Below are 24,173 nucleotides of genomic sequence, written 5' to 3'. Positions count from 1 at the left end.
TTTCCTGGTGTAACCAAACACATTTTTCTACCCAACCATTCAGCAAACACATTCAATATTCCCTCATGTCACCCCTCTTTCAGATGGTGGTGAAGACCTTCATGGACATGGACCAGGACTCTGAGGAAGAGAAGGAGCTGTACCTGAACTTGGCACTCCATCTGGCCTCAGACTTCTTCCTCAAACACCCAGACAAGGACGTACGTCTGCTAGTGGCATGCTGTCTGGCAGACATATTCAGGATTTACGCTCCAGAGGCGCCTTACACCTCTCCAGATAAACTCAAGGTAAAGTGATGAAGAATTTGTTTGGGCAGGTGAAAAAATATCAGTCCACTCCACCAGAATTACTCACTGACTGTTTGCTTTCAGAACCCTGTGGCATCAGTCACTTAACATAGACTGATGCAGCATTTGACTGAAAACTTGACATAACTCATACTAAGGTCTAGACGGTATATCAGTATTCATTCATTTAAAGGTATGCATTTTTGTAATACCTTTGGCAAACCATATTTTGCTATTATACTATTCAATGTGCTTATAAAAAAAAAAAAAAAAAGTTAAACTGTATGACAGAATTATTGATATAAACTTGATATATGTTGAAAGAAAGATTTAAAATTGTAGCTACCACAAACAAATGCAGTCTGAGGAAAGTACCTGTGCCTCATACACACATGAAAAGCAGCCATGTGAGCGTGCGTGGCGAATACCTAACACTATGTCCAGTGTGACACAGCAGTATACCACCAAGATGTTGTGAATAATATTGTGATTTGATATTTTTGCCACATGATCCCAGCCCTGGCTCACACCTTTGTCCAAATACTGGCAGGTTTATAGCCATTAGACACAAGTCCCGCTCTATATACAACCCTTTACTTCTTCTGGTGTATTGAAATGATATGTTTTGATGTTTGTTTTGTATTGGGTTTCTATCAATTTGCAAGTCATTATGAACATTTTGGCTGAAAATATTTCTAGCTGTGTTGTGGTGGTGGTTGTTGTTGTTGTTATTGTTGGTTGTTGTTTGCTGTATTTTTAACTTTGTTATGCTGCCGTAAGCAGACCTGAGTTTTGCTAATGACTGCAGCTGTTTGTGCGGAGCATTCACCATCTGCCTGTCTTTCTTGTCTCCAGGACATTTTCATGTTCATCACCAGACAGCTCAAAGGACTCGAGGACACCAAAAGCGCCCAGTTCAACAGATACTTCTACCTGCTTGAGGTGTGTGTGTGACTGTGTTTGTTTGTGTATTATTGGGGGCGGGTTTGACGTGCAGTAGCATTTCATTGAATCAGAATCCAATAAATCTAATTAGGTTTAGCTTTAAAATGTTTAAAGTACAATTATAAACGACTAAAACTCAAATATATGTTAATAACCTGTAGCTACAAGTGAAAATGAGATGAGCAGCAGGAAATATAAAGTGTTGATTTGAAGCTATCTGACACATTGAAATGGCAGCTGTAGTTCACACTTTATTTTTAGTGTAGATGGTGTAGGATTGTCAGTAGGTCTCTCCACTGCTTTGCTGAAATATTTTAACAAGTTTTTAGATGTATTGCCATGAAACCTTCATATTTTCCAGTGGATGAATCCCTCTGACTTGAGTGATCCAGAGATATAATTTGGGGTTTGGACTGAGTGAAATATCTCAACAACATGATTGCCATGAAATTTGGTATAAACATTCATGTTCCCATCAGGATGAAATGTAATAACTTTAATGATCTCCTTTTAATGACTTTTCATACTGCTCTACCATCAGGTCAAATTTGAATTCGCACAGTGTTTTATTTTATGATCTGACATTGATGATGTAACCAGTGGGAGTGATAGTGGGCCTAAATGAGAAGCTTACTACCCAGATGTTTTCTACATTGTTCAATGCAAATAAAAAGAGTGAGAAAAGATAAAAGGCACGATAAAAGTTTTTTTTTTTTTTTTCTGGCGTTTGGGCTTATGCCAACCACCTTTTGGAACCCAATTAGTGGTTACGTTTATATGCACATAGCGAGCTCAATCTTTAACCTGGAGGAAGCCATTAGGTTTTGGGCTAGATGCGGTTTGTAAAGGGTAACAGTTCCCTCAGTATTGTTTAGGATCCTTCTTAAACAATGTTAGTCTGATGACATTCAGCTTGTGTGTTTCGAGCTGTGCTTTAGATTCATCATCATTTGACACAGGAAGCAATTTTCTATGAAAAGAAAGGAACACGTTGAGTCAAAGTGAAAGTAAATACATTTTGTTTGCAAGTAAATTTCCTACTAATTTAAGTTGGTGATTTAAAAGCCAGCATTATAAACAGGAGATAATGGGACAATAGGAAGCAACTGGGAGATTTAAATTGCTTTTCACTTCATGACACAACAGAAATACAGATTATAGCTAACATTGGCCATGAAGCAGTATAGAAAAGCCCTTTTCAGACATGCACTATGTAACATTCTGATTTCATCTGTTAAAGCGATGGCTGTTTGTCAATCAGACATAAGTGTCTTTTTTGTTAATGTTCTAAAAAGGTTCATTCAGACATGACATCTCATATTCATCCCATTCAAGCATTTTCATATCCGTTTCATCATTTAATGTTATTCAGTATTAAATTCTGCTGTCTATTTTTATAACATCTGACAGAGTACAAGCATCAAATGACACGATGTTAAGTCGGAGTGAGAGTCCTAGTTGGATTATTGTTGTGGCCGATTTATAGAATCTCCTCAATAACTTAAAATAGTCTTTTCCACTTTGTGCCATGGTTTATTAATATGATTGTATTTTCTTTGTGGATTAGAGATGGAGACTGAGACATTAAATGTATTCCTATGATTTAAGAAGACAGAAGAAGCCGCACATTTAACCCCCACCCCCTCACTCTGTGGATGTTTGACCCTGCGCTGCTTTACACAAATCTGACTGCACTCAATTTAGACTTGTGCCATGTTGACAGCAAATGTTACAAGTGCTGACCTAGTAAAGACTAGCTGTCATGACTTATAGGCAAAAGTGACTCGAGCATGTATTAAGATGAGATGGACATGTAGAATTGCCATCACAGTAGCGTAAAGAGGTGTAAGATAAAGTTGTTAATGTAAGGAGGAATGGAAACCTCAACCGATCTCAAATAACATGTGGAAAGCATTTACAAAATCTGCCTGTAAAAAGACTTGCTTACTCTTCATTCTATGCCAGACAAAATCTTTGAAAACAACAAAAAGCAACTACGTTTAATTTGGTTTTTAGAGCATATTCAAGTCAAATTTATAAGCAAAACATGGCTTTCTTCTTTCAGCTTTCCAGTATGCTTCTACACTGTAAATGGCACTGTCACTAATGTCCTGCCTCCTCTCTCTCTTTCTTTAGAACATAGCGTGGGTGAAGTCGTACAATATTTGCTTTGAGCTTGAAGACAGCAATGAGATTTTCACCCAGCTTTACAGAACGCTATTCCAGGTCATCAAGTAAGTCCACAGATCAATGCCCACCCGCAGCGTTTTGTATTTGTGTGTCCATATTCATCATGGTGTCTGTCCTTGTGTGAGTTTGTGTAGCTGGCTTTTATGTCAGCTGCAGCAGTCCTAATGTCAGAGCTGATCCCTCGAAGCCATCTCTATCACCTCAATATGTCTCTGCTGCTACATCATCAAACAGCACAGTAGCAGTCCGGGTGTTTCTGTTGCCCTCCCTCTTCTGTCTTTCCTCTAAACCCTCTTCTCCATTTCACTCTGCTGAACACAACCTTGAGGGCTGAATTCTGCAGTACAGAATTTGGCTTTTTGCCATTGGAGCAAAATATATGTGTGTGTGTGTGTGTGTGTGTGTGTGTGTGTGTGTGTGTGTGTGTGTGTGTGTGTGTGTGTGTGTGTGTGTGTGTGTGTGTGTGTGTGTGTGTGTGTGTGTGTGTGTGTGTGTGTGTGTGTGTGTGTGTGTGATGCTTTTGTTTTGTTTTTATGTAAGAAGAATCGAAAAAGCTTAGCTATTCATTTGAATGTTCAGCTAGCTGTGAGTTGTAAGGGGGAATGCATACTGATGTTTTTGTGTGTGTGTGTATAAGTGACACCTCCAGTGAATGGGAGGTAATGAGACTAGTGATGCCTGGCAGTTTTGAGGATAGCAGTCACTGAGATACAAATCTAGGTAATAAGCTTCACCTCCCGCTGTAATGCAGATCACACCCACCCTCTGTGTGATCAGAGTGTTGCAGTCAGTTTCCAAAATGAGAGATCCACCAAGTTAAAAACGCAAATACCTACAAAATGCTGTCTGCCAGTAAAGTCAATCCCAGGCATGTTGCACCAAAAAAATCACTTCCTGAGTAGAAGTGGTGAGGCTCAGTCTAAAATTGTCCAAATGAAAGAAGTTGCTGCATCATTTGGAACCAATGTGAAATATTAAGTCCATAATGAAATTATGCAATGATGCCATTCTTGACCTTTGACCTTCCTCACCTTGTTTCCATAGCAACGGTCACAACCAGAAGGTGCACATGCACATGGTGGACCTGATGAGCTCCATCATCTGTGAGGGGGACACTGTATCACAGGAGCTGCTGGACACCGTTTTGGTCAACCTGGTGCCAGCACACAAAGTAAGTGACCGCAATGTGATTGTGACCAAACAGATATAAACATTTACTTTCATAGACACACACACACACACACACACACACACACACACACACACACACACACACACACACACACACACACACACACAAATAGCCATATCATGAATGTTGGAGCTGCTACAAGTAAAACAAACTGAAGTGAGTTGATATTGTCAGTGGACTGAGGCCAGCATTATTTTCTATCCCCTGTAATTCAATGAGACCCCTGCAGGTGAGAAGAGGTAAAGCAGCATAAAGAGTTTGTATAGAAGTATCTGTGGATGTCTGTGCCTTCTACGAGCCTGCTGACGGGGTTCTTCTGAGTGGAGAAAAAAAAGAGGACTTCTTTTTCGCATGTTGGGTCTTTGCTCTTTGACTTTATTCACCAATTGTTTTCTCGTCTTTCCAGAATTTGAATAAACAAGCATACGACCTGGCCAAAGCTCTGCTGAAGAGGACCGCTCAGGCTATTGAGCCATACATCACCAATGTAAGATTAGGTCTTTGACACACTATTGTTTATCTTATGTCTCAAGCTTGAAAATGGCTGTGTTTTTATTGAGTATGATATACTGAATTTACACCTTTTTATGTCTTTAGCTGGATGGAGCTTTCTGCCTTAAACACCTGATACCTAGCAGTTTTGTACCTCCTGTAATAATCATAAAATCAGGAATTCTACTTCCCACTTTCTAGAGCTGTTGTCTGTAAATCTGCATACTGCAGCGTTAAAGCTCGTATCATGTAGCCTAATGGGAAGAGCATGACACTAAAACTGCCAAGGTATTTAAACCATGGCCAGCCATGCTAGAAATGTCTTGGCACTGCAACTGGCTCACATCTGAGCAAATGATGAAGCAAATTGATATGTTGAATCAGCTGTTGAACATAAAACATTCGATGCATCCCTATATTTGTTCTGAGGCAATTTAAGTGTGTAAGTCAATATATAACTGGGACTAGTAAGCTGTAATTGGAGAAGGATTTTATTCAAAGATGTCACTGCTAATAAATGAACTTGTGGTCTTTTGTTGCCAGTCCTAACTTTCTCCTTTCTCCATTCAGCTAATTTAATGTGTTAAGATGCAACATCACACACAGAGGCCAGGAAAACAAAGCTGTATGTCACAGAAAAGTCCCAGTTTGAGGATCTGTTTTTGTTATCAGTAACTATTATTCCTCCCTCTCTGTTGTCTTTGTCAGTTCTTCAACCAGGTGCTGATGCTGGGAAAGACGTCAGTCAGCGATCTGTCGGAGCACGTTTTTGACCTCATCTTGGAGCTTTATAACATAGACAGCCACCTGCTGCTCTCAGTGCTGCCGCAGCTCGAGTTTAAACTCAAGGTACAGAGACATTAAATCAAAGCATTAATAACCTGGACTGATTTGTTGATCAGAATATATAACTTGAGTATTTTCCTTGGCAATTTGGGGTCATAGTACTACAATTTTATAGCAATTATTCTTTAAAGTGTGCCTATTTTGAGTCATAATTTTTGTCTCATCGTGTTGTTAGTATGTATGTTTTTACTATATGCACTGCAGCATATGAGGACATTATCAAGATACATTATGTTATTATTGTTATTAGATTTGTTTCATTGTAGTTGTAAAGATGGAGGGAGCAGCAAAGCTTGTGTTAATATTAGTCATGTGATTTCTATCAACACACCAGTCTAAAAAGTTCTCTGACCCATTACCCACAGAATTATACATTTTTACCTTCTCTGCAGGTTTTGTTGATTCATATTAGAAAGATAAAGCAGTCAGCCAGTCAGCATAATGTTGCCTCTGCAGTGTCTCATAAAGGCATCCTGCTGACGGATAACGCTCATTAACTGTTCAGAGTGAGTGTGGGTCACTGCTGTCTCCTCAAAATAATAGCTTCGATAAAATCTCTCCCCCACAGACGACACACTCCGTCTCTCTCCCACCGTCGCGCTTTTCATCTTTATCTCTTCTCGTCGGTTTCTCTCTCCCAACTGCTTTTCTTCCTCTTTTCATCCTCGCTCCTCCTCTCTCTCTCTACCTCTTGTCTTCCTTTGTCTCTAGCTCTCATTGTACCCACTGTTTCCTCTTCTCTGCGTCTCATTCTCAAACAAGATTCATACCAAAGAAACTGCCGCCTTCCTGTGTTATGAAAATGGTGATGTTGCCAATGCAGTTAATCTAAACGACTTGGCACGTTGGTCCATTCGACACAGCCAAATCCTGTGAATCATTTCTCTCTCTGTTCCTCTTTGCCTCCGTCTCTGCAGAGTAATGATAATGATGAGAGGCTGCAGGTGGTGAAGCTGCTGGCTAAGATGTTTGGAGCCAAGGACTCTGAGCTGGCTGCACAGAACAAACCACTATGGCAGTGTTACCTCGGCAGGTGGGCTTCAGTGTTGTGACCGTGGCATCCATAGATCCTTAAAATAATGAGAAAAAAAATCTTAAAATACCCCAACTTCATACTCTCAGAGGGATAAAAATGTGTGTGGATCTATGTGTGTTTCTTATTGTTGGTTGTTCATCCTTGGATTCATATATGAGTGAAGTTGATGTTGATGTATGTTTGAGTTTGAGTAGTTTCAGAAATTATTATTTAGATTTGAAATAAGTATGTTTTATGATTCCTTTCTTGCTGTATGAAATCTATATTGATGAAAAAGTCTTAAACTTGGCATATGTATGTTTTTACCTTGATGGATGTGAGCCTGTCACCTTAAAGAGTTGCTGATGTAAATGCTTCCTCCCCTAAAGGTTTAATGACATCCATGTGCCTATCAGACTTGAGTGTGTGAAGTTCGCCAGTCATTGTCTCATGAACCACCCAGACTTGGCCAAAGACCTCACAGGTGAGTCAAGTGAAATGTTCTTTTTTTGTACTTTTAAACAGATAAAGTTGTTTTTGCCACTACATGGAGGTAATGGGACGCTGTTTTCCTCTATGAGAGGTTCTGAGAAGTTCTGCCTCTTTGTCTGATATGTTTTACACACCAGAATGATTTGAATATACCTTATTGAAAAAAGGCACTTTATGGTTACACTGAAAAACATTTTTATGCAGTATGGTTAGTGTGTGTGGTGAAGGCAGTCCAGTTGTGGGGCAAACAACAATTGAAAATGTGCTGATATAGATTTTCTTTTGCCTAAGATGACTTTTAAATGTCAGTATAATTTAAGTTCCTATAGTGAGGGGGGGGGGGGGGGGAGCCTATAATGCACTGCTCACTTGTATAACACTCATACACTTACAAGCTCCTTATAATGCTTATTATTGTTCCTTTGTTGCTTTTATTTCGATTCAGTGAGAAGCAGTTAGGGTTAGTATTTGAATATTTTCATGGGGAAAATATGGATACCAGAGTCCAAAGTGACACTCACTCACTTCAATGAAAATTGCTTGGTTGGCACATAAGTTTGCCTCTGTGCTGTGCGGCCCACTGCACATGCACATCAGCGATTCTCCTGATGGGCCCACAGACTTAACATTAAGAATGAAAGTCACATTTCTAGGTCCATGAAAATTTGAACAATACTATATTCAAAATGTATAATACAAACTATAATAATTAGTGTAGTTTACACTTTGAACCTTCCTGTGAAAGTATTCAGGGACATCTCTTAAAGTGGTAGTCAGTGGGGGGGGAGGGGGGACTTTGTGACTCCGGGATAAATTGGCAGCTCTCCTACTACATCCATACTTAAAGGTGTCAGGGTTCACATCGCACTCACTCGTTCCTGTTTTCTTTCCTAGAATTTTTGAGGGTCAGATCACATGACCCAGAGGAGGCCATCCGCCATGATGTCATCGTCTCTATAGTAACTGCTGCAAAGAAAGACTTATCTCTAGTCAATGATGCATTGCTCAACTTTGTTAAGGAGAGGACTTTGGACAAAAGAGTAAGTGGGCAGATGTTTTTGTGTGTTTGCAAGTCACAGTACTGTTCTCATTGATTTTTAGTAAGTTGTATGTAGGCCGGAGTATCATAAATATGTGGGGTAAAATATCACTCTGTATGTATACATCACTACTAAGATAAGAGATTCCCTTACAAACCTAAATTTTAATTTTCCTAGTTGTAGGTGTCATGTTGGATTTAAAGTGTTAGTCCAAGTCCCCTTTCGGAGTGTTTTATCTAATTTGTGTTGAGACTGTGCTTTAAGTGGCCAAAATGTCGGCACATCACTGACATGATACGTCATTGTCCACAACAGCTCTTTATTTTTAAGTTTGCTTTAGCTTTCTGCGCCTGAGTTTCCTCTTTAGGATTGCTCATCTCTCTACCTATCTATCCTACTTTTGATACCAAAGCAACATGTGTGGTGTGTTTAGCTAACCTAGCTTATTTTGGGAAGTGGGCTTATTGTTCCTAGACGACTTCTGTATGTTTGTTTAGAAATAACTTCATTGCTGTGATGTGAACGCTTCTTAGTACATTTTCAATCAGTAAAGCTTACCGACAATCATCTCATCAAGTTCTCATTTAAATAGATGTCATGACTGAGAATGTCTCTTCTTTTATCTTTTCCTGTCCTCCTTCATCCTCGGCCTATCAGTGGCGTGTACGCAAGGAGGCCATGATGGGCCTGGCATCCATTTACAGGAAGTACTCGCTGCAGGGAGAGGGAGGGAGGGAGGCCTCCAAACAGATTTCCTGGATCAAAGACAAGCTGCTTCATATCTACTACCAGAACAGCATTGATGACAGGTTTGTGTGCATGTTTTCTTGTCTGTTTATATTGAAAACTACAAAATCAAATGAATTTCAAAAAGTGTTTATTTACAGCATCAAAATTAGCTTCTTAACAATGCTGATTGCTTGAACAAACATTTTCTGTTGGCAATGAACCTTAGATTTCTGCACTTCATTTTAATCCATAGATAATCAACTGAATATAGATAATTACATCACATTGATACATTGTAGAGCTGACTTTGGCAACCAAACACTTTTCTGCCATCTCAAACAGTAAAATCAGGTTTTCAATTCAGTCTTTTAGAATCCATAGAGGACTTTTTTTTTTTGTAGACTCAAATCATTTGTTTCTGCAGTGTGACAATTATGTAGGGAAGAATACCATAGAAGAGATACAAATTCATCCACCTACAGTAGCCTCGGGGCACCATAATGCAAAACAGCTGTTTTCATAAGCAAGTGAAATATGTGGGACTGTTTTCTTATCATTTGAGCAGTCAGACTCAGCCCCCTGCAGCATCACTCTCTTCACTTTTAACTGGAAAATGTGTTATTGTTTTCCACCTACACACTCACAACACGGAGCGCCTGCGGTACCTCTCTGGAGGTTGTTTAAAGTAATTCTACAAAATGTCATTTGCTGAAATAGAAGTAAATGAGCCATGCTGAGGCCCAACAACAAAAATGACAACATACATGCATACAAAAACCCCTCCACAAACATCACAGTGTCAGATCTAACTTCAGAAGAGTCATGTTAGTGTTGCCATTATACTGACATTATGACTTTGATATGAGACTTGCGTAAATATTACAGTGCAGACACTGCAATTATACCACGACAAAAACCTAAAACTTCAGGAAAAGTCATGGAATCAAGCAGAATTTTAGCAGCTTGCAAGTTACGGTAAAGTTAGCGTTAGCAGTGTGTGAATGTTGTTTGTGTATAGAGACGTTTGCCACTTTGGTAAGAAGTTGGCTCGACACAAAATATATCACACAAGTTTGACTTACTTGAGGGCAAGTAATTATGTTCTCTATCAGATTCGCTAGCCTGTCTCTCTTTGAATTCCTTGATCATGTCAGCATGTCTGTTGCGAAATGCTTGGCCAAGTTGGACATGTTGGCTCTCTTGGTCTGCGTGGGTTTAAAACATCTTTTACAGATGGGCTTTGTGGTGTCCATTACCTTGCCCTTACTGCCGCCTAATGTAAGCACAATTATTCAATATTTATAGTCTGCTTTGTCAACAAGCCATGGACAGCCGGCAAGAGCAGTTATACTAGCAGCCCCACCTCTCTTGCTGTCACCATGAAAACTGCTGCATGCATATGAGTGAACCACCCCAACCCCAAAAAAAACGGTTGGCACACCCACTGTGTTTGCAGCGAGTGTGCTGCACACATGCACTGCCCGACTGTTGCACATCGACACAACTTATAGGAAGTGCAGCTCTTATTAAAACAGTAATTCTTAAAGCACCGGTAATAATAAAATAGGTTAAAGTACCATTTTTAATGGCAGACTATAGTGATGTCTTCTTAATATCGATATAACATACAACACTTGTCTGTGTAGTTATCGTTTGAATTACTGCTGCAGAGGAGCTGCTCAGCTGCCAACAGGAAAAGTGTGTGTGTGTGTGTGTGTGTGTGTGTGTGTGTGTGTGTGTGTGTGTGTGTGTGTGTGTGTGTGTGTGTGTGTGTGTGTGTGTGTGTGTGTGTGTGTGTGTGTGTGTGTGTGTGTGTGTGTGTGTGTGTGTAAATGAAGCAGGGCAGCATGACATTATTCAGTCATGACCAGCAAATTCTCCCTCATGGCTCCAGCAGATCCATACAATTTTATTTACTTTTTTAAATTTAAGACAATATAAAGCCGTGCTTCCCTTTTTTTTATGAAATGTATTACATTTTGGGATATTGACCTATTTACTAAATTTAACAAAACTCTGATATACAGTATGTGGTTAAAAATTGTGAGGTACAGTAATCTCATTAGTTTAGGGGCATTTCATGGCACTTTTGTTCTTAGGTGTCATCATTTCTGACCATGGTGTAGATAATCCTATAATCCTACAAATGTAATGGTGGGCTAATGACTGCCAGCAGTCTCAGTTTAGACTCACAGGCCGTACCCACACTAGGTGATCCATACCATGCCCAAGCAGGTTTGATTAGTGTGATCACACTGTACCGTGGGTTCAGTTGGACTCAGGACAGTGTGTATGATCGCTAACCGTGACGTCAATGATGCGACTGTCCCATTAAATCACTGCGTTGCATAATTGATAAGGCTCTATAAGGCATGTTTTAGGGCTGTGTGTCACCACGCCCAAAACGATTCCAAATAAGTCACAAAGTAAGTAAAAGTGAGTACGCCCTTAAAGAGGTGAAATAAACATTCAAGGTTAGTTTACTTTGATATTCTTCATTTTTACCATTTTTTCCCCCTTACATTTTCCTCTGCTTTTCCACAGGTTGCTGGTGGAGCGGGTCTTTGCACAGTACATGGTTCCTCACAACCTGGAAACCACTGAGAGAATGAAGTGTCTTTACTACCTGTATGCCACCCTGGACACAAACGCTGTCAAGTAAGTCATCCTCATTTTAACCACACAAGATTAAGGGTGGCAAAACAGGACTTGCCATTTTCAAAAGTTGTTTCCCCTCTCCATCCTTTCTTTGCTTCTTTCTTCTTTGTGCCTCTCAGAGCTCTGAATGAGATGTGGAAGTGTCAGAATCTGCTCAGACACAATGTCAAAGACCTGCTGGACCTAATCAAAAAACCCAAGGTAATGCTGACTGAAGCACAAACAAAATGAAAGGAGTTTGAATTACTCTACCCTTGTCCTGTGTTTCTAAACTATTATTTATGTTGTGTCATTTATGTATTTGTTGTAGTCTGAAGCTTCCAGCAAGGCAGTATTCGCCAAAGTCATGGTGATCACAAGTAAGGAACATCACATTTTAAATTGATTTCAAAAAACTTTCCAATGAAATTTCTCTAAAAAAAAAAAAAAAGATGACCTTACCACTCAGGTTTCACATCTATTCCATGCAGACATCAGCTTTTAATTAATTCTGTGTGTCTACAGGGAACCTGCCGGACCCGGGCAAAGCTCAGGACTTTGTGAAGAAGCTGGCTCAGGTCCTGGAGGATGACGAGAGGATCAGAGATCAGTTGGAAACCTTGGTCAGCCCCAGCTGCTCCTGCAAGCAGGCTGAAGTCTGTGTGGTGGGTATCGATGTTTCTATTTTAACTGATGCCCTTGAAGTCACGGTATCCTGAAATGTGTTGGACTCAATGGACAAATTGTACCTTTTGAATAAAAGCATTGGTGGGAAATGGCTCGAGATGTGCTTGTTGCATGTTGCTTTGTTTTTTATAGCTGGTTTTAAGCACTGGATTGTTACAGTTGATGAAAATTGTGAATCTTTTCAGTAGTTACTTATCTGAAATATTTAAAATATTTTTGTTTAAGAAATATTTCAGCCTTGTAGACCTTGTGATTTATTTATTTATTTTTCATTATTTGTTTGCCACCTTTACAGCGAGACATCACCAAAAAGCTTGGCAGCCCCAAACAACCCAGCAATCCGTTTCTGGAAATGGTCAAATTCCTGCTGGAGAGAATTGCTCCAGTTCACATCGATACAGAGTCCATCAGGTAGGTGTGGGTGTGGGTGGGTGTGTGTGTGTGTGGGCCCATAACACAATTTGACCGTTTTCTATCATTCTCTATCATTGTGTTCCAGTGCTTTGATAAAACAGGTGAACAAATCTATAGACGGAACAGCTGACGATGAGGAGGAGGGGGTTCCCACTGAGGAGGCCATCAGAGCAGGACTGGAGCTGCTGAAGGTAAAACCCCAGTGAGAAACTCAGCTGGAATATCTGTAATCTATTTGTAAATGTAAGAATGAAATCAGGAAATGTCATTTCATTATCTAAATTATAGTCTCATCAATTGCTGCCTACAACTCTAATCTGTGAATTAAATAGACTATTCTCCTCTTTTCTAGTTGAGTTAAATGATTGTGAAATGACAGACAAGATAAAAATGAACATTCAGTGATGGATAATGTTCCTCCCACAGTTTTGCCCTGTAGGTGGGGCTGAGTGATACAAACACATTTGTCACATTCATAATGATGGTGTCAAAACGTCTCTCATCCTTCCAGCAATGTTTATGTTTCGTCAGCTCTAGAGTTTGCTTTATTAATCAGTGCTGAATGTTATTTATGAGATGTTATTCAGCTGTTTGACTGCCCCCCCCCCTCCCTCACACACAGGTACTGTCGTTCACACACCCGGTGTCGTTCCACTCTGCAGAGACGTTCGAGTCTCTGTTGGGTTGTCTGAAGATGGATGATGAGAAGGTGGCCGAGGCTGCGCTGCAGATCTTCAAGAACACAGGAAGCAAGATGGAAGAGAGTTTCCCTCACATCAAATCGTATGTGTAGTTGTCTGATTGCCGTATTAATTTGTACTTGATCTTACAGGAGAATGTATAAATATGTGTGTTTAATCACAGGTAGAAGTCACTGTGTTCTTCATATTTCTGTCTGAAGCTGAACTCTTTGTGACTTATGACAGTGTTTTTAATGCTGTTCTCCTGCCTGCTCCCCCTAGTGTTTTGCTGCCGGTACTGCAAGCCAAAGCCAAGAGAGGCCCCCCTCGCCAGGCCAAGTATGCCATCCACTGTATCAACGCCATGTTCACCAACAGAGACACACACTTCGCCCAAATCTTTGAGGTCAGTCATGTTTTACACACTTGTGAAATGGTACAAAAAAATCATATGTATCTCCATGTTTTACACTTTGCAATGGCTTTATGTCTGTTATGTTTAAAGGATTTGGACATCAGATTAGATTGATGAATGTGCCTCAGATATGTTTTAAAAAAAAAAAAAGCCTGAGGTGAGCTTAATATACACTTCCAGTGCATTTAGTGCACCATGGCCATAGATCTTAGATGAACAACTTTGTTGCAGAAATAGTGAAACTCATTATTTGAATCTTACTATTTCACTAAAACATGAATGAAGACGCCTGGTTCTCCCAAAATTGAACAAATTGACAGATATAATGTGATGTCCATGTGTCTGAGATGTTTGTCTTCCTTCAGCTAACTGTGTGTGTGTGTGTGTGTGTGTGTGTGTGTGTGTGTGTGTGTGTGTGTGTGTCTCCAGCCTCTACACAAAGGCCTCGACCCTGCTAACTTGGAGCAGCTCATCACTCCTTTGACCACCCTGGGCCACCTGGCTCAGCTGGCCCCAGAACAGTTTGCTGCACCTCTCAAATCACTAGTCGCCAACTTCATAGTGAAAGATCTGCTCATGAACGACAGGGTACATGCATCATATATATACAGCATATAAACATCACATATACCAGGCTCATCTTTATACTATGAAACAATATTAACCACAGTTTTAGGGTCAATATTTTTGCTGTCAATCTATTCATATATCATGAAATGAGGCTTGCAGTTTGATTTGTGTTGTCTTTAGATTCCAGGCAAGAAGACAACCAAACTTTGGGTTCCTGATGATGAAGTGTCCCCCGAGACTCTGGCCAAGGTCAGCAGGAGTGCCTTTGAGTGTCATTTCTAACATCATCCAGCCTGATAGCTTAAAATCTCATCAAAAACTGTTATATAATCATTGTATCTTAATCTTTCTGCCCCTTCTGTCTATTTCAGATGGTTTTAGATGTTTTTTTTTTTAAATCCAATGAATAGTTTCAGAGAGACAAATGCGTGTTTACCATCATGTCACAACTTTCACTTTAATTATTTACCAAAACAACCTTCCACCTTCAGATCCAGGGCATAAAGCTGATGGTGAGGTGGTTACTAGGAGTGAAGAACAACCAGAGCAAATCAGGCAACTCGACCCTGAGGATGCTGACGGCTATACTACACAGTGACGGAGACCTAACAGAGCAGGGCAGGATGGGGTAAACAACAAAGCCTGTTCTTGTTCATTAGACAAACTCAAGGTCCTGTGTGTGTATTTGTGTATGTGTTCCAGCTCAGAGGAAGCTTTGTCTAATCATGTAATTTTAAGTGAAGTGATGTATTTTAATGGGTTTTGTGGACCTCAGGGGTATGTTAGGCTTTAATCCCTTAATCGTCAACACATTTTCAGATAAATAAAGTATTCCTTGTTTACTCTTGTCTCTTCTTCCCCTGCAGTAAACCCGACATGTCGAGGCTGCGGCTGGCAGCAGCGTGCGCCTTGCTGAAGCTGGCACAGGAGCCTTGTTATCACGAAATCATCACACTGGAGCAATATCAGCTATGTGCCCTCGTCATCAACGTAAGAACCACTCCTTTTTCATGCAAAGCTCATGCTCTTATTTATTTATTTTTTTTCCTTCTTCTTTCTCCCATATTTCATTCAAATGTATCATCGTCTCTCCTCCTCCTCCTCCCTCTCATCATCCTCTCTGTTTTCTCTGCATCTTTCTCTTCCCTCTTTAGGACGAGTGCTACCAGGTGCGACAGTGTTTTGCTCAGAAGCTCCACCGGGGCCTGTGTCGCCTCCGTCTGCCGCTGGAATACATGGCAGTGTTCGCTTTGTGTGCCAAGGACCCTGTTAAAGAGAGAAGGGCCCACGCACGCCAATGCCTGGTGAAAAACGTCAATATACGCCGGGAGTACCTCAAACAGCACGCTGCCATCAGTGGTAAAATAATGGAATAAAATCTGATGAATTTTCACAAGGCATTTCTTACTGTGTTAATAACTGACAAAAGCAGCTTCAAAATGTATTTAGCCTGAAACAAGCCTTGCATTATTTATAGAATACACTAATAAGCAATTTTAGGGCCAATAACGATTACCAATGATTAACCGTTTTGTTTGTGACCGATTTTAATATTCAGTGATATTAATCTTACAAATACAAAAGTGTGATGAAGACCATTAATATATATTTTTACAGACAGTTATTTTTCTAATACAACACAAATGTTTAGAGCCTAGACCCTAGACCTAAAATAAAGAATACATGGTTTTTGTAACATCTTCATAAAGTTTGTTTTTAAAATGTAAATTTTTGAGGTTTCGAGTTGTGTCCCTAAGCAACAACCACGGCTCTGCATTATTGGACATAATTTTTGTCTAAAAATGTCATTCTCAGATCAGTAGCAATAATGTATTGTTTTCTTATTGGCCCCCAAGTATTATGCAACCCCAATTGCATAGTTTTATTATAAGTCAACTTGACGTACATCTAAAATTGAAATATTTTTGAAACATAATGATTTGAAATAAAGAATATTACTGAAATATATCCACAGATCAGGGAAAAAGGGAATATCAGGGGCTCTGCTGCATAATGTGTAATTTTTTTAGAAGTGTTGAGGAAAAATCTAATATTCACTGCGTATGTATCAACAGACAAGCTGTTCTCTCTGCTGCCGGAGTATGTGGTGCCCTATACCATCCACCTGCTGGCACACGACCCAGACTACGTCAAAGTACAGGACATCGAGCAGCTCAAAGAAATTAAAGAGTAAGTAGTGAAGGGAAAGATTCTGTTGAATGATGAAAGAGCCAAAACTTATAAAAACACTAAATGCATGTTAAGAGGAAACTGTGTCAGTATTTTGGGGGAAATTTAAAAAGTCCTGTACGCTGATGTGACACCTCCCTCCTTGTTAGGGCTCTGTGGTTTGTCCTGGAGATCATCATGGCCAAGAATGAAAACAACAGCCACGCCTTCATTAGGAAAATGGTGGAAAACATCAAACAAACAAAAGACGCCCAGACCCCTAACGATCCCAAAACCAACGAGGTACAAACTGCATCTGCAGCTTCATGCACAGTGAGTATTTAAGTGTACATACAGCACATATTCTTCATGCTGACAAACCTTTTTGTTTCTTTTCTGCACAGAAACTCTACACAGTGTGTGACGTAGCTATGCACATTATCATGTCAAAGAGCACCACCTACAGCCTGGAGTCCCCAAAAGATCCCGTGCTCCCCTCGAGCTTCTTTACCAAACCAGACAAGGTTGGTGTGTGCTGTACAAAGCTTTTCCTCTTGTGTGTTACTTTAGCAATAACAGAATTGAAAATAAAATCAACAAAACATTTTCTATGGTTTTGTCAGTGTTTTAGGGTTTATCCAGTTACTAAGTTATATGCACCTTTTGTGTACATGATATAGCAAATAAAAATATAAACAGCTGATTTGGATTATTTTGCTTGTGATCACATGCCTGCTGCAGTAGCTCAGCATGACTGGCAACATTTTGACTAATCAGATTGTTTGGCAAGAGCAAATCTTTCCATCATAATCCTCAGCTTGTATTTCAGCCCTTTTCTTTTTGTTATAGTTATTGTTGGTTGTGCACAAACAAGCTCTCTGACACACAAGACTGCTTCTCGTTACAGAATTTCAGCAACACAAAAAATTATCTCCCACCAGAGATGAAGTCGTTCTTCACACCAGGAAAGGTGAGCTTAATCAAACCTTTGAAACAGTACATTGTTGTTTTGGCTTAATTAAAACACACATCCCTAACTCAAACTGTTGTTATTTGTTGTTGTTCTTTCCTAAAGCCCAAGTCAGCTAACGTCCTGGGTGCGGTAAACAAGCCGCTGTCGTCAGCAGGGAAGCAGCTCCAGAGTAAAGCTTCTCGTATGGAGACGGCCAGCAACGACGACTCCTCGTCCAACCCAGGCTCCCCACAGCGCAGCAAGACCAGGTATAAAATATGAATATGGAAACACACACACACACACACACACACACACTCTCAAAGACTTACTGTGTTGTGTTGCTGAGTAAGGCACTAAATCCCCTGAAGCGGCAGATGTTCAATTGTTCTGATTTATGAACCTACATAAAAAGCACTCTGGATCTAATTATTAACATAATGGAAAATAATGGGAACAAACTTCCTCACAGCACAGTGAGTGTGGAGTTTTACTGATATATGCTCAGAGAATACACAGGAACACAAAGAGAGGACATTTGTGTCTTGTATCTTTTCTTGTTTCATCTTGTTGCAACTTGAATTGCAGGATGTTTGTGTGTGTTTGTGTGTGTGTGTGTGTGTGTGTGTGTGTGTGTGTGTTTATAATACATTAACAATTATTGATTGCTGTGTTTCAGGCATGACAGCACAGAAATGGACCACAGTGAAAATGAGGACTTCAGCCTAAAGCGAGCAGACAGCATGGACAAGGTATAAAAACGCTTTCATACTGAGATAATATCTACTGTGATAGGAGACTATTATTATAATATACATAATCAGAGTATCATAACTGTCTTTTCGTGGTCTTAAAAGCCATATTATAATTGAGAGAAAATGAATAATGTCACCTGCTAGCTCATCTTATCTACATTACTAATGAGTTTGTCAGACATCATCTGAAAGCTCTTATGTCAGTAATCATTGATTTCAAGGACAAAATATCACTGTTACGTTTTTCTTCAACTATTTGATCAAAACTAAACGAATTTCTCAGCCATAATCCTCTTGAAACTGTTCCTCCCTCCAGTTGGAAAATCATCAGGATTATTTTGACCACATTAACACAACTCTGTTTCTAGGAAATGCAGCTTAGTTTCCTTCTTAATACTGCAACTTAGTCTTAAGAGCAGTTATATCACCAAAATAATAAAAAGTCGAATACTTCTAGTTTATACAATTTAATCTTAATGGCTAAAAAATAAAGAACAGTATAAAATGGAAACTGACATTTTCTTAATCAGTTCTACAGTCAGACCACACAAATGAACAGAAAAAGGATCTGAAATAACAGGGTTGCTTGGGACAAGTTAAATTGGGCGTGTTGCTGTGATCTAGTAAAGTGTTGCCAGTCATAAACCTTTGTGTTGCTGTGTTTTGATTCTCCTGTGCAAACAGCAGCTGGCTTTAAGTCAAGATAAGACTTAAGGCGGAGTGAAGTCAAGTACAGGTTGTGTAAACTATCATTAATGACAGCTTCAAGACCTGTATCACCTTTTCTATTCTGAATTAATAATGTAGCATTTCTTTCTTTTTAAAAAAAAAAAAAAAAAAAAGCTAGAAATAAAGCTATCTTCTGTCACATACATTTCAAATGTTTCCTAATAGTCTACGAGTATGTTAGTTTTTCGGAACTTGTTTCTCACATTGAAGAATATGCTGGCTTTTTAATCTCGACTGCAGTTATGGAAACCAGATCATTTTCTCTTTTTCCTGCTGAAACCACCATTTAGATTTAGGAGTAATGTTTCTTTTGCTCATGGAAGTTTTCTGACTTGAAAAATAGTGTTTCAAACAAGCTACAGCAGCTCACCAGTCAGCCATTGTCAAGCGTTTCCTTTTCTTTTTTACAGGACATTGAAAAGCCCCGAGGTCGCAAACGGGGAGTGACCTCCAGTGAAGACCAGGACAGCAAACCCAAGCGTGGCCGCAAGAAGGCGGTAGCCAACACGACCACAGTGACGGAGTCTGAAGACCAGTGGGACGAGGACAACCGACCAGAAGACGAACAGAATAGCCCACCGAAAAAAGGACGCAGGGGCCGGCCTCCGAAGTCCGCCACTCCCAGTCAGGACACGCCTGCCAAAGGGAAGAGGGGACGAAAGAAGGCAGCTCCTCCTCCAGGGGATGATGAGGAAGAGGAAGAAGAAGAAGAGGAGAGGGGGGAAGAGGGAGAAGAGGAGGCAGAGGAGGAGGAGGAGGATATGAGCAGTGAAAATACGGAGGTGAAGACCAAAGGAGGAAGGCAAGCCCGGGCGCCACGGCGATCACAAGGGTAAGAAGAGAAACAGTTTTACAGTAAATGTGCACAGAAGAGCTGAATAAAAACATACAAAAAAAACATTAAAAACATTTTCTGTGCTCAACAGCTCCGACTCAGCAGAGTCCACACCGCAAAAGAGGAGAGGACGTCCACCCAAATCAGCTCAGCCACCTGCCAAGAAACCAGTGTAAGATGTTGACTAGCTTTGTGACCTTCAAAGCCTTCTGCACTGTCACAAACACACATGCTTACCATCCTAGTGAGGGTTTTGAAAGATTGATGGTGTGAATCAACACTCCCAGATTTCTCCAAGCTCTGGAAAAATTCTAGAAAGTGGAACCTTTTCCTCAAACTAATATATCAGTAGGTCATTAATACACCTTCAAGGTCAACACAATTATTCTTAGTCAAATCAATTCATAAATAAACATCATATTCAGGGTTTCCTGCAGAAAATGTGTTAGTTAAGGTGGTGGGGAGCAGTGAGATAATTTAAGGTATTCTCTGAACTATATTATATAGTAATTACAAGTTATATAGTATTATACAGTTAAGTAGTTAAATTCAGCTTCAGTAGCGTCATGTTTTTGTTGAATGCATCACTCTCTCTCTTCAGGTCTGTTAAGTAAGAAACATCTGAGTGACTTCAAATTGAGGTTTTGTAACATCAGCTGATAAAACGCACAGCACCGCAGCATTTTACACATTGCGCCGCCAATATCACCTGTTTATTTGGAGCCGTTCATATACTCTGAGTCGGTTAGCCTGAAACTTGTTACTATAGTAACGTCACAGTTACCTGTCTGAGGATTAATGTTGTTAATGTTGACATCACATGGCGCTGTTTGCATTATTTTTTTTCTGAGCAGGTTCTGCCTCAGATGATGTAGATTTATGTTTTAACCAGCGGTCTGTGTTTGTTTCCTTAAACTTAATATCACTGTTAGCTTGTCTGTGTTATGCTAGCGGGAGGTACAGAGAGCTACAGGTGTGTTCAGGGTCGAAGTCAGACAGTCGGACACAGCGGTTCCGGCCAGTCTTTTTTTCTCTTTTTTTTTTTTAAATTTATTTCTTTTTAAGACGTTAGTTAAGGCGGCAGGCGTGTGCTGCTTAGGCGGTCGCCTAAGCTGTAAAGTGCTGTGGGAAACCCTGATATTCTCATGGTGGCTTATATAAAATCCAGTAAAAAAAGGCCAAATTCCCCATCATGTGATCTTACCAAACTGCTTTTAGTTACATCCATACAAACATTCTATTGATTTAGGTTTTTGTCAGTGTAAGTGATGGAGGACAAAATTCACATTCACCTTTCTGTGTAAAAATGTATTTAAAACTTAATCTGAAGCTAATATGAAGCTTGAGTTGTCCAAATGAATCAAATCAAGTGGGTATCTTTCCAAGTTTGTCTTTTTAGTGGCCCATGTCTCTCTTTTTGGTTACAATCCTTCCACTGCAGCTGAACAGGGAAACATTATCTTCAGATCATTTGGCCACCTGACTATTGTTATAAATACAACTTGGAACAACTGTGAACCTATCCCTAAATGTATTTTAGATCAAACTACAGTTAAATTACAAGAAATGTTTACAGTTTTATGTGAAATTGAGCTCTGATGCTAACCATGTTGCTTCAATTTGATTCACTGAATGTTGTCGTGAGTTGAATGAAACTGATGAATTCATCATCATGAAGTGCGTCAGAATCCAGATTACAAATAAGCATTTTAAATCATGACTATCATACTGGCAAGAGCGGAGGGTGAATCTGCCAAACATGCATCTTTTAAACATTTTGGCATCTGCTGGGTAATATTTTGTGACACTGTAAGCCAGTAAATCCTTCTCAGTGCTGAACCTGGCTGAAGTTTGTGTCTTATTATTGGTATTGGTGGTATGTAGCCATGTTTCGTTTTTTTATGATAAACTTTAGGGCAGTTAGATTGAATGCACATCTTTCTCTGTGGTATCCAGGCGCGGTGGACGATCAAAGGCAGCTGCAGCTAAAGACGACTCTGAGGAAGAAGATGAAGAGGAGGAGGAGGAGCAGCAGGAGGATGAGCCAACACCGAAGGTACCCACAGTGTCACATGAATAATATCTGAAGAAGTGTCAAGGGATTCATGAACTCCAGTTTCCTGTCTTGAGTTTTAGCCTTTAAATATGTTTCCTCTCCTCTAGGGTCGCAAGAAAGCAGCAGGGCGAAGAAGATGAGCTAAAAAAGGAAGAAAGATGGAGGACAAAAGAAAACGGCGCGTCTACTCTAACGTCATAGAGGATTGACGTAAGAAAGAAAAAATGGACACTGAACTTTTTAACCTTTTCATACGCCGACGCTCCTACTGTTACACAAATTCACACACTTGCATATACCACACGCACACTACATCAGTACATCCGTATCATCAGCTGTGGGTTGTTGCATTGTGTTGCATTGTGATGATGTTCGCCACATTAAGTAGAAATGATTTTAACAGAAAAAACAAACATACAAAAAAAAGCTCACTCTTGTAAATAGTCTCTTATGTCCGTTTCATGTTCTGTTGTTGTGTTTGATGCTGACTGGGGGGATGCTGTTAAAGCCTTTACCCGCTGATATTAAAGTGCTCCCATAAAGCAATATTGCTTATAAATCCTCCCTCTGTGTCCCAATTTTAAAAACTGAAAGAGATTAACCATTATCTTTTTTTTTGTGATGTTAATTGTGTCATCTTACTTAAAAAAAAAAACAAAAAAAAGAAAGAAAAAGGAAACATGCATTTTTGTTTACAGCTCTGTATATTAATACCTTTTTTACCATGTATTGAAAAATTAAAAAAATGTCAGAAACCTGTCCAAATGTAGAGTTGCCTCTGGAAAAGATTGTAGTGTGTGTCTGATTTTTAGGTTTGTACTTGCTGGTAAACAGAAGTCATGAACAGCTGTGGTTGTAATGTTTGTCACTGCTGATTAACTTGGCTCCACATCCACCCAGTCAGATCCTCCGTTGTATCAATATAATTCTCTATAAAACCTGACATGGTTGCTTTCTCTTTATTTTACTTTGATGTTCAAGCTGTTTGCTTGTTAACAGAATCAACTATGATGCCTTCAGGCAGGAGAACAGGCTTAATCACAAAATCAGCTTCAAGTAGTTTATCTTAAGTCATATGATTCAAAAGATGAGTGTTTACATTTTTTTAGTTAAATATTTATAATCAAGCCTTCTTAAAGTATTGCTTTAACTCTTCCCTACATATATTTATTCATATTTATATTTAACTTTCTTCACAGGTAAAATACTTTTATTCTTGTCAACCAAAAGAAATGCAGTGTGAACATCCTCAAAATGTCTGAATAGTCAAAAAGTTTCCAATCAGAAAACTCTCATGCTGTTCAAAGCTCCACATGATAGAGAGCCTGGCAGCTGTGACTGCTGTCATCAAAAGGTATATTTCTAAGAATAATTGTGTGATCTGGAGCTGCTAAATTGATGGCACCATTTTCTGACAGATGAGTGTTTGTCAGTGTGTGAGGTTGGAGACATTCTGTGAGATGACTGGAAAGGGTTTAAGATATTGATGCCAGATCATTTTGTGGAGCTGATCATCGTGAAATGTACAAAAATCTGTCTTTTTATTCACCAGCGTGTACAGAAACGGAGCGAGTGAATGCTGAAAAAGAATTCCATTTGATGCGTCTATTTGTTGTCAGACCAAAAACAGAAGAAGAAAAAAAAAATATGACACCTGAATATTTTGGAGCTTTGCAGCCTACCAGAAGGAATTCATGCTTATAAGGTTCAGCTTTATATAACACAGCAGACATTAACTGACAGTAATAAACATCCTCAATAGACTGAAAAGTTGTTTTTCTCAACTTCAAGTTTGGTTTTGGTCAGTGCGTCAGATCACCTTCCTTGTTTTCTAACATCTCCACATTCAGAATGATCCATCCTGATTTGAACAAGCTCCGATTTATTATTTGCTTAGTGTCAAGTATCTTAAAGCTTAAAGGTCACAGACAGTGTTAAGCATCAGTTGAGCGTGTTCTTTCTATCTTCTGTATGGAGACTAGCATTGCTTATGCATGTACACATGAGATCTGAACTTTCCAGTACAGCTCAGCCCAGTGGAAAAAC

The 24,173-nt window shown here is 39.6% G+C and overlaps 1 protein-coding gene across 3 annotated transcripts in view; it reads left to right on the top strand.

Annotated features, from left to right (window-relative positions):
- The window catches only part of pds5b (PDS5 cohesin associated factor B), a 35,886-nt gene extending 12,767 nt beyond the window's left edge, over positions 1-23,119 (top strand). For all 3 annotated transcript variants that reach the window (XM_053330994.1, XM_053330995.1, XM_053330996.1), the window contains 33 exons: positions 84-287; positions 1,143-1,229; positions 3,369-3,466; positions 4,467-4,593; positions 5,021-5,101; positions 5,815-5,955; positions 6,870-6,985; positions 7,357-7,451; positions 8,354-8,499; positions 9,157-9,308; positions 11,773-11,886; positions 12,006-12,087; positions 12,197-12,245; positions 12,391-12,530; positions 12,848-12,963; positions 13,052-13,157; positions 13,589-13,749; positions 13,929-14,052; positions 14,491-14,649; positions 14,812-14,880; positions 15,123-15,259; positions 15,498-15,621; positions 15,786-15,990; positions 16,707-16,821; positions 16,971-17,103; positions 17,205-17,324; positions 17,708-17,770; positions 17,876-18,021; positions 18,432-18,504; positions 19,647-20,068; positions 20,163-20,243; positions 22,028-22,127; positions 22,235-23,119. In XM_053330994.1, the coding sequence (XP_053186969.1) occupies positions 84-287; positions 1,143-1,229; positions 3,369-3,466; positions 4,467-4,593; positions 5,021-5,101; positions 5,815-5,955; positions 6,870-6,985; positions 7,357-7,451; positions 8,354-8,499; positions 9,157-9,308; positions 11,773-11,886; positions 12,006-12,087; positions 12,197-12,245; positions 12,391-12,530; positions 12,848-12,963; positions 13,052-13,157; positions 13,589-13,749; positions 13,929-14,052; positions 14,491-14,649; positions 14,812-14,880; positions 15,123-15,259; positions 15,498-15,621; positions 15,786-15,990; positions 16,707-16,821; positions 16,971-17,103; positions 17,205-17,324; positions 17,708-17,770; positions 17,876-18,021; positions 18,432-18,504; positions 19,647-20,068; positions 20,163-20,243; positions 22,028-22,127; positions 22,235-22,267 (4,119 nt within the window). In that variant the 3' untranslated portion in view covers positions 22,268-23,119. The remainder of the gene's footprint in view (positions 1-83; positions 288-1,142; positions 1,230-3,368; positions 3,467-4,466; positions 4,594-5,020; positions 5,102-5,814; positions 5,956-6,869; positions 6,986-7,356; positions 7,452-8,353; positions 8,500-9,156; positions 9,309-11,772; positions 11,887-12,005; positions 12,088-12,196; positions 12,246-12,390; positions 12,531-12,847; positions 12,964-13,051; positions 13,158-13,588; positions 13,750-13,928; positions 14,053-14,490; positions 14,650-14,811; positions 14,881-15,122; positions 15,260-15,497; positions 15,622-15,785; positions 15,991-16,706; positions 16,822-16,970; positions 17,104-17,204; positions 17,325-17,707; positions 17,771-17,875; positions 18,022-18,431; positions 18,505-19,646; positions 20,069-20,162; positions 20,244-22,027; positions 22,128-22,234) is intronic.
- Positions 23,120-24,173: the final 1,054 nt, after the last annotated feature.

Source organism: Scomber japonicus, chromosome 13, assembly GCF_027409825.1.
Source record: "Scomber japonicus isolate fScoJap1 chromosome 13, fScoJap1.pri, whole genome shotgun sequence".
Classification (NCBI taxonomy): domain Eukaryota; kingdom Metazoa; phylum Chordata; class Actinopteri; order Scombriformes; family Scombridae; genus Scomber; species Scomber japonicus.
This window is presented reverse-complemented; position numbering and strand designations above follow the sequence as displayed.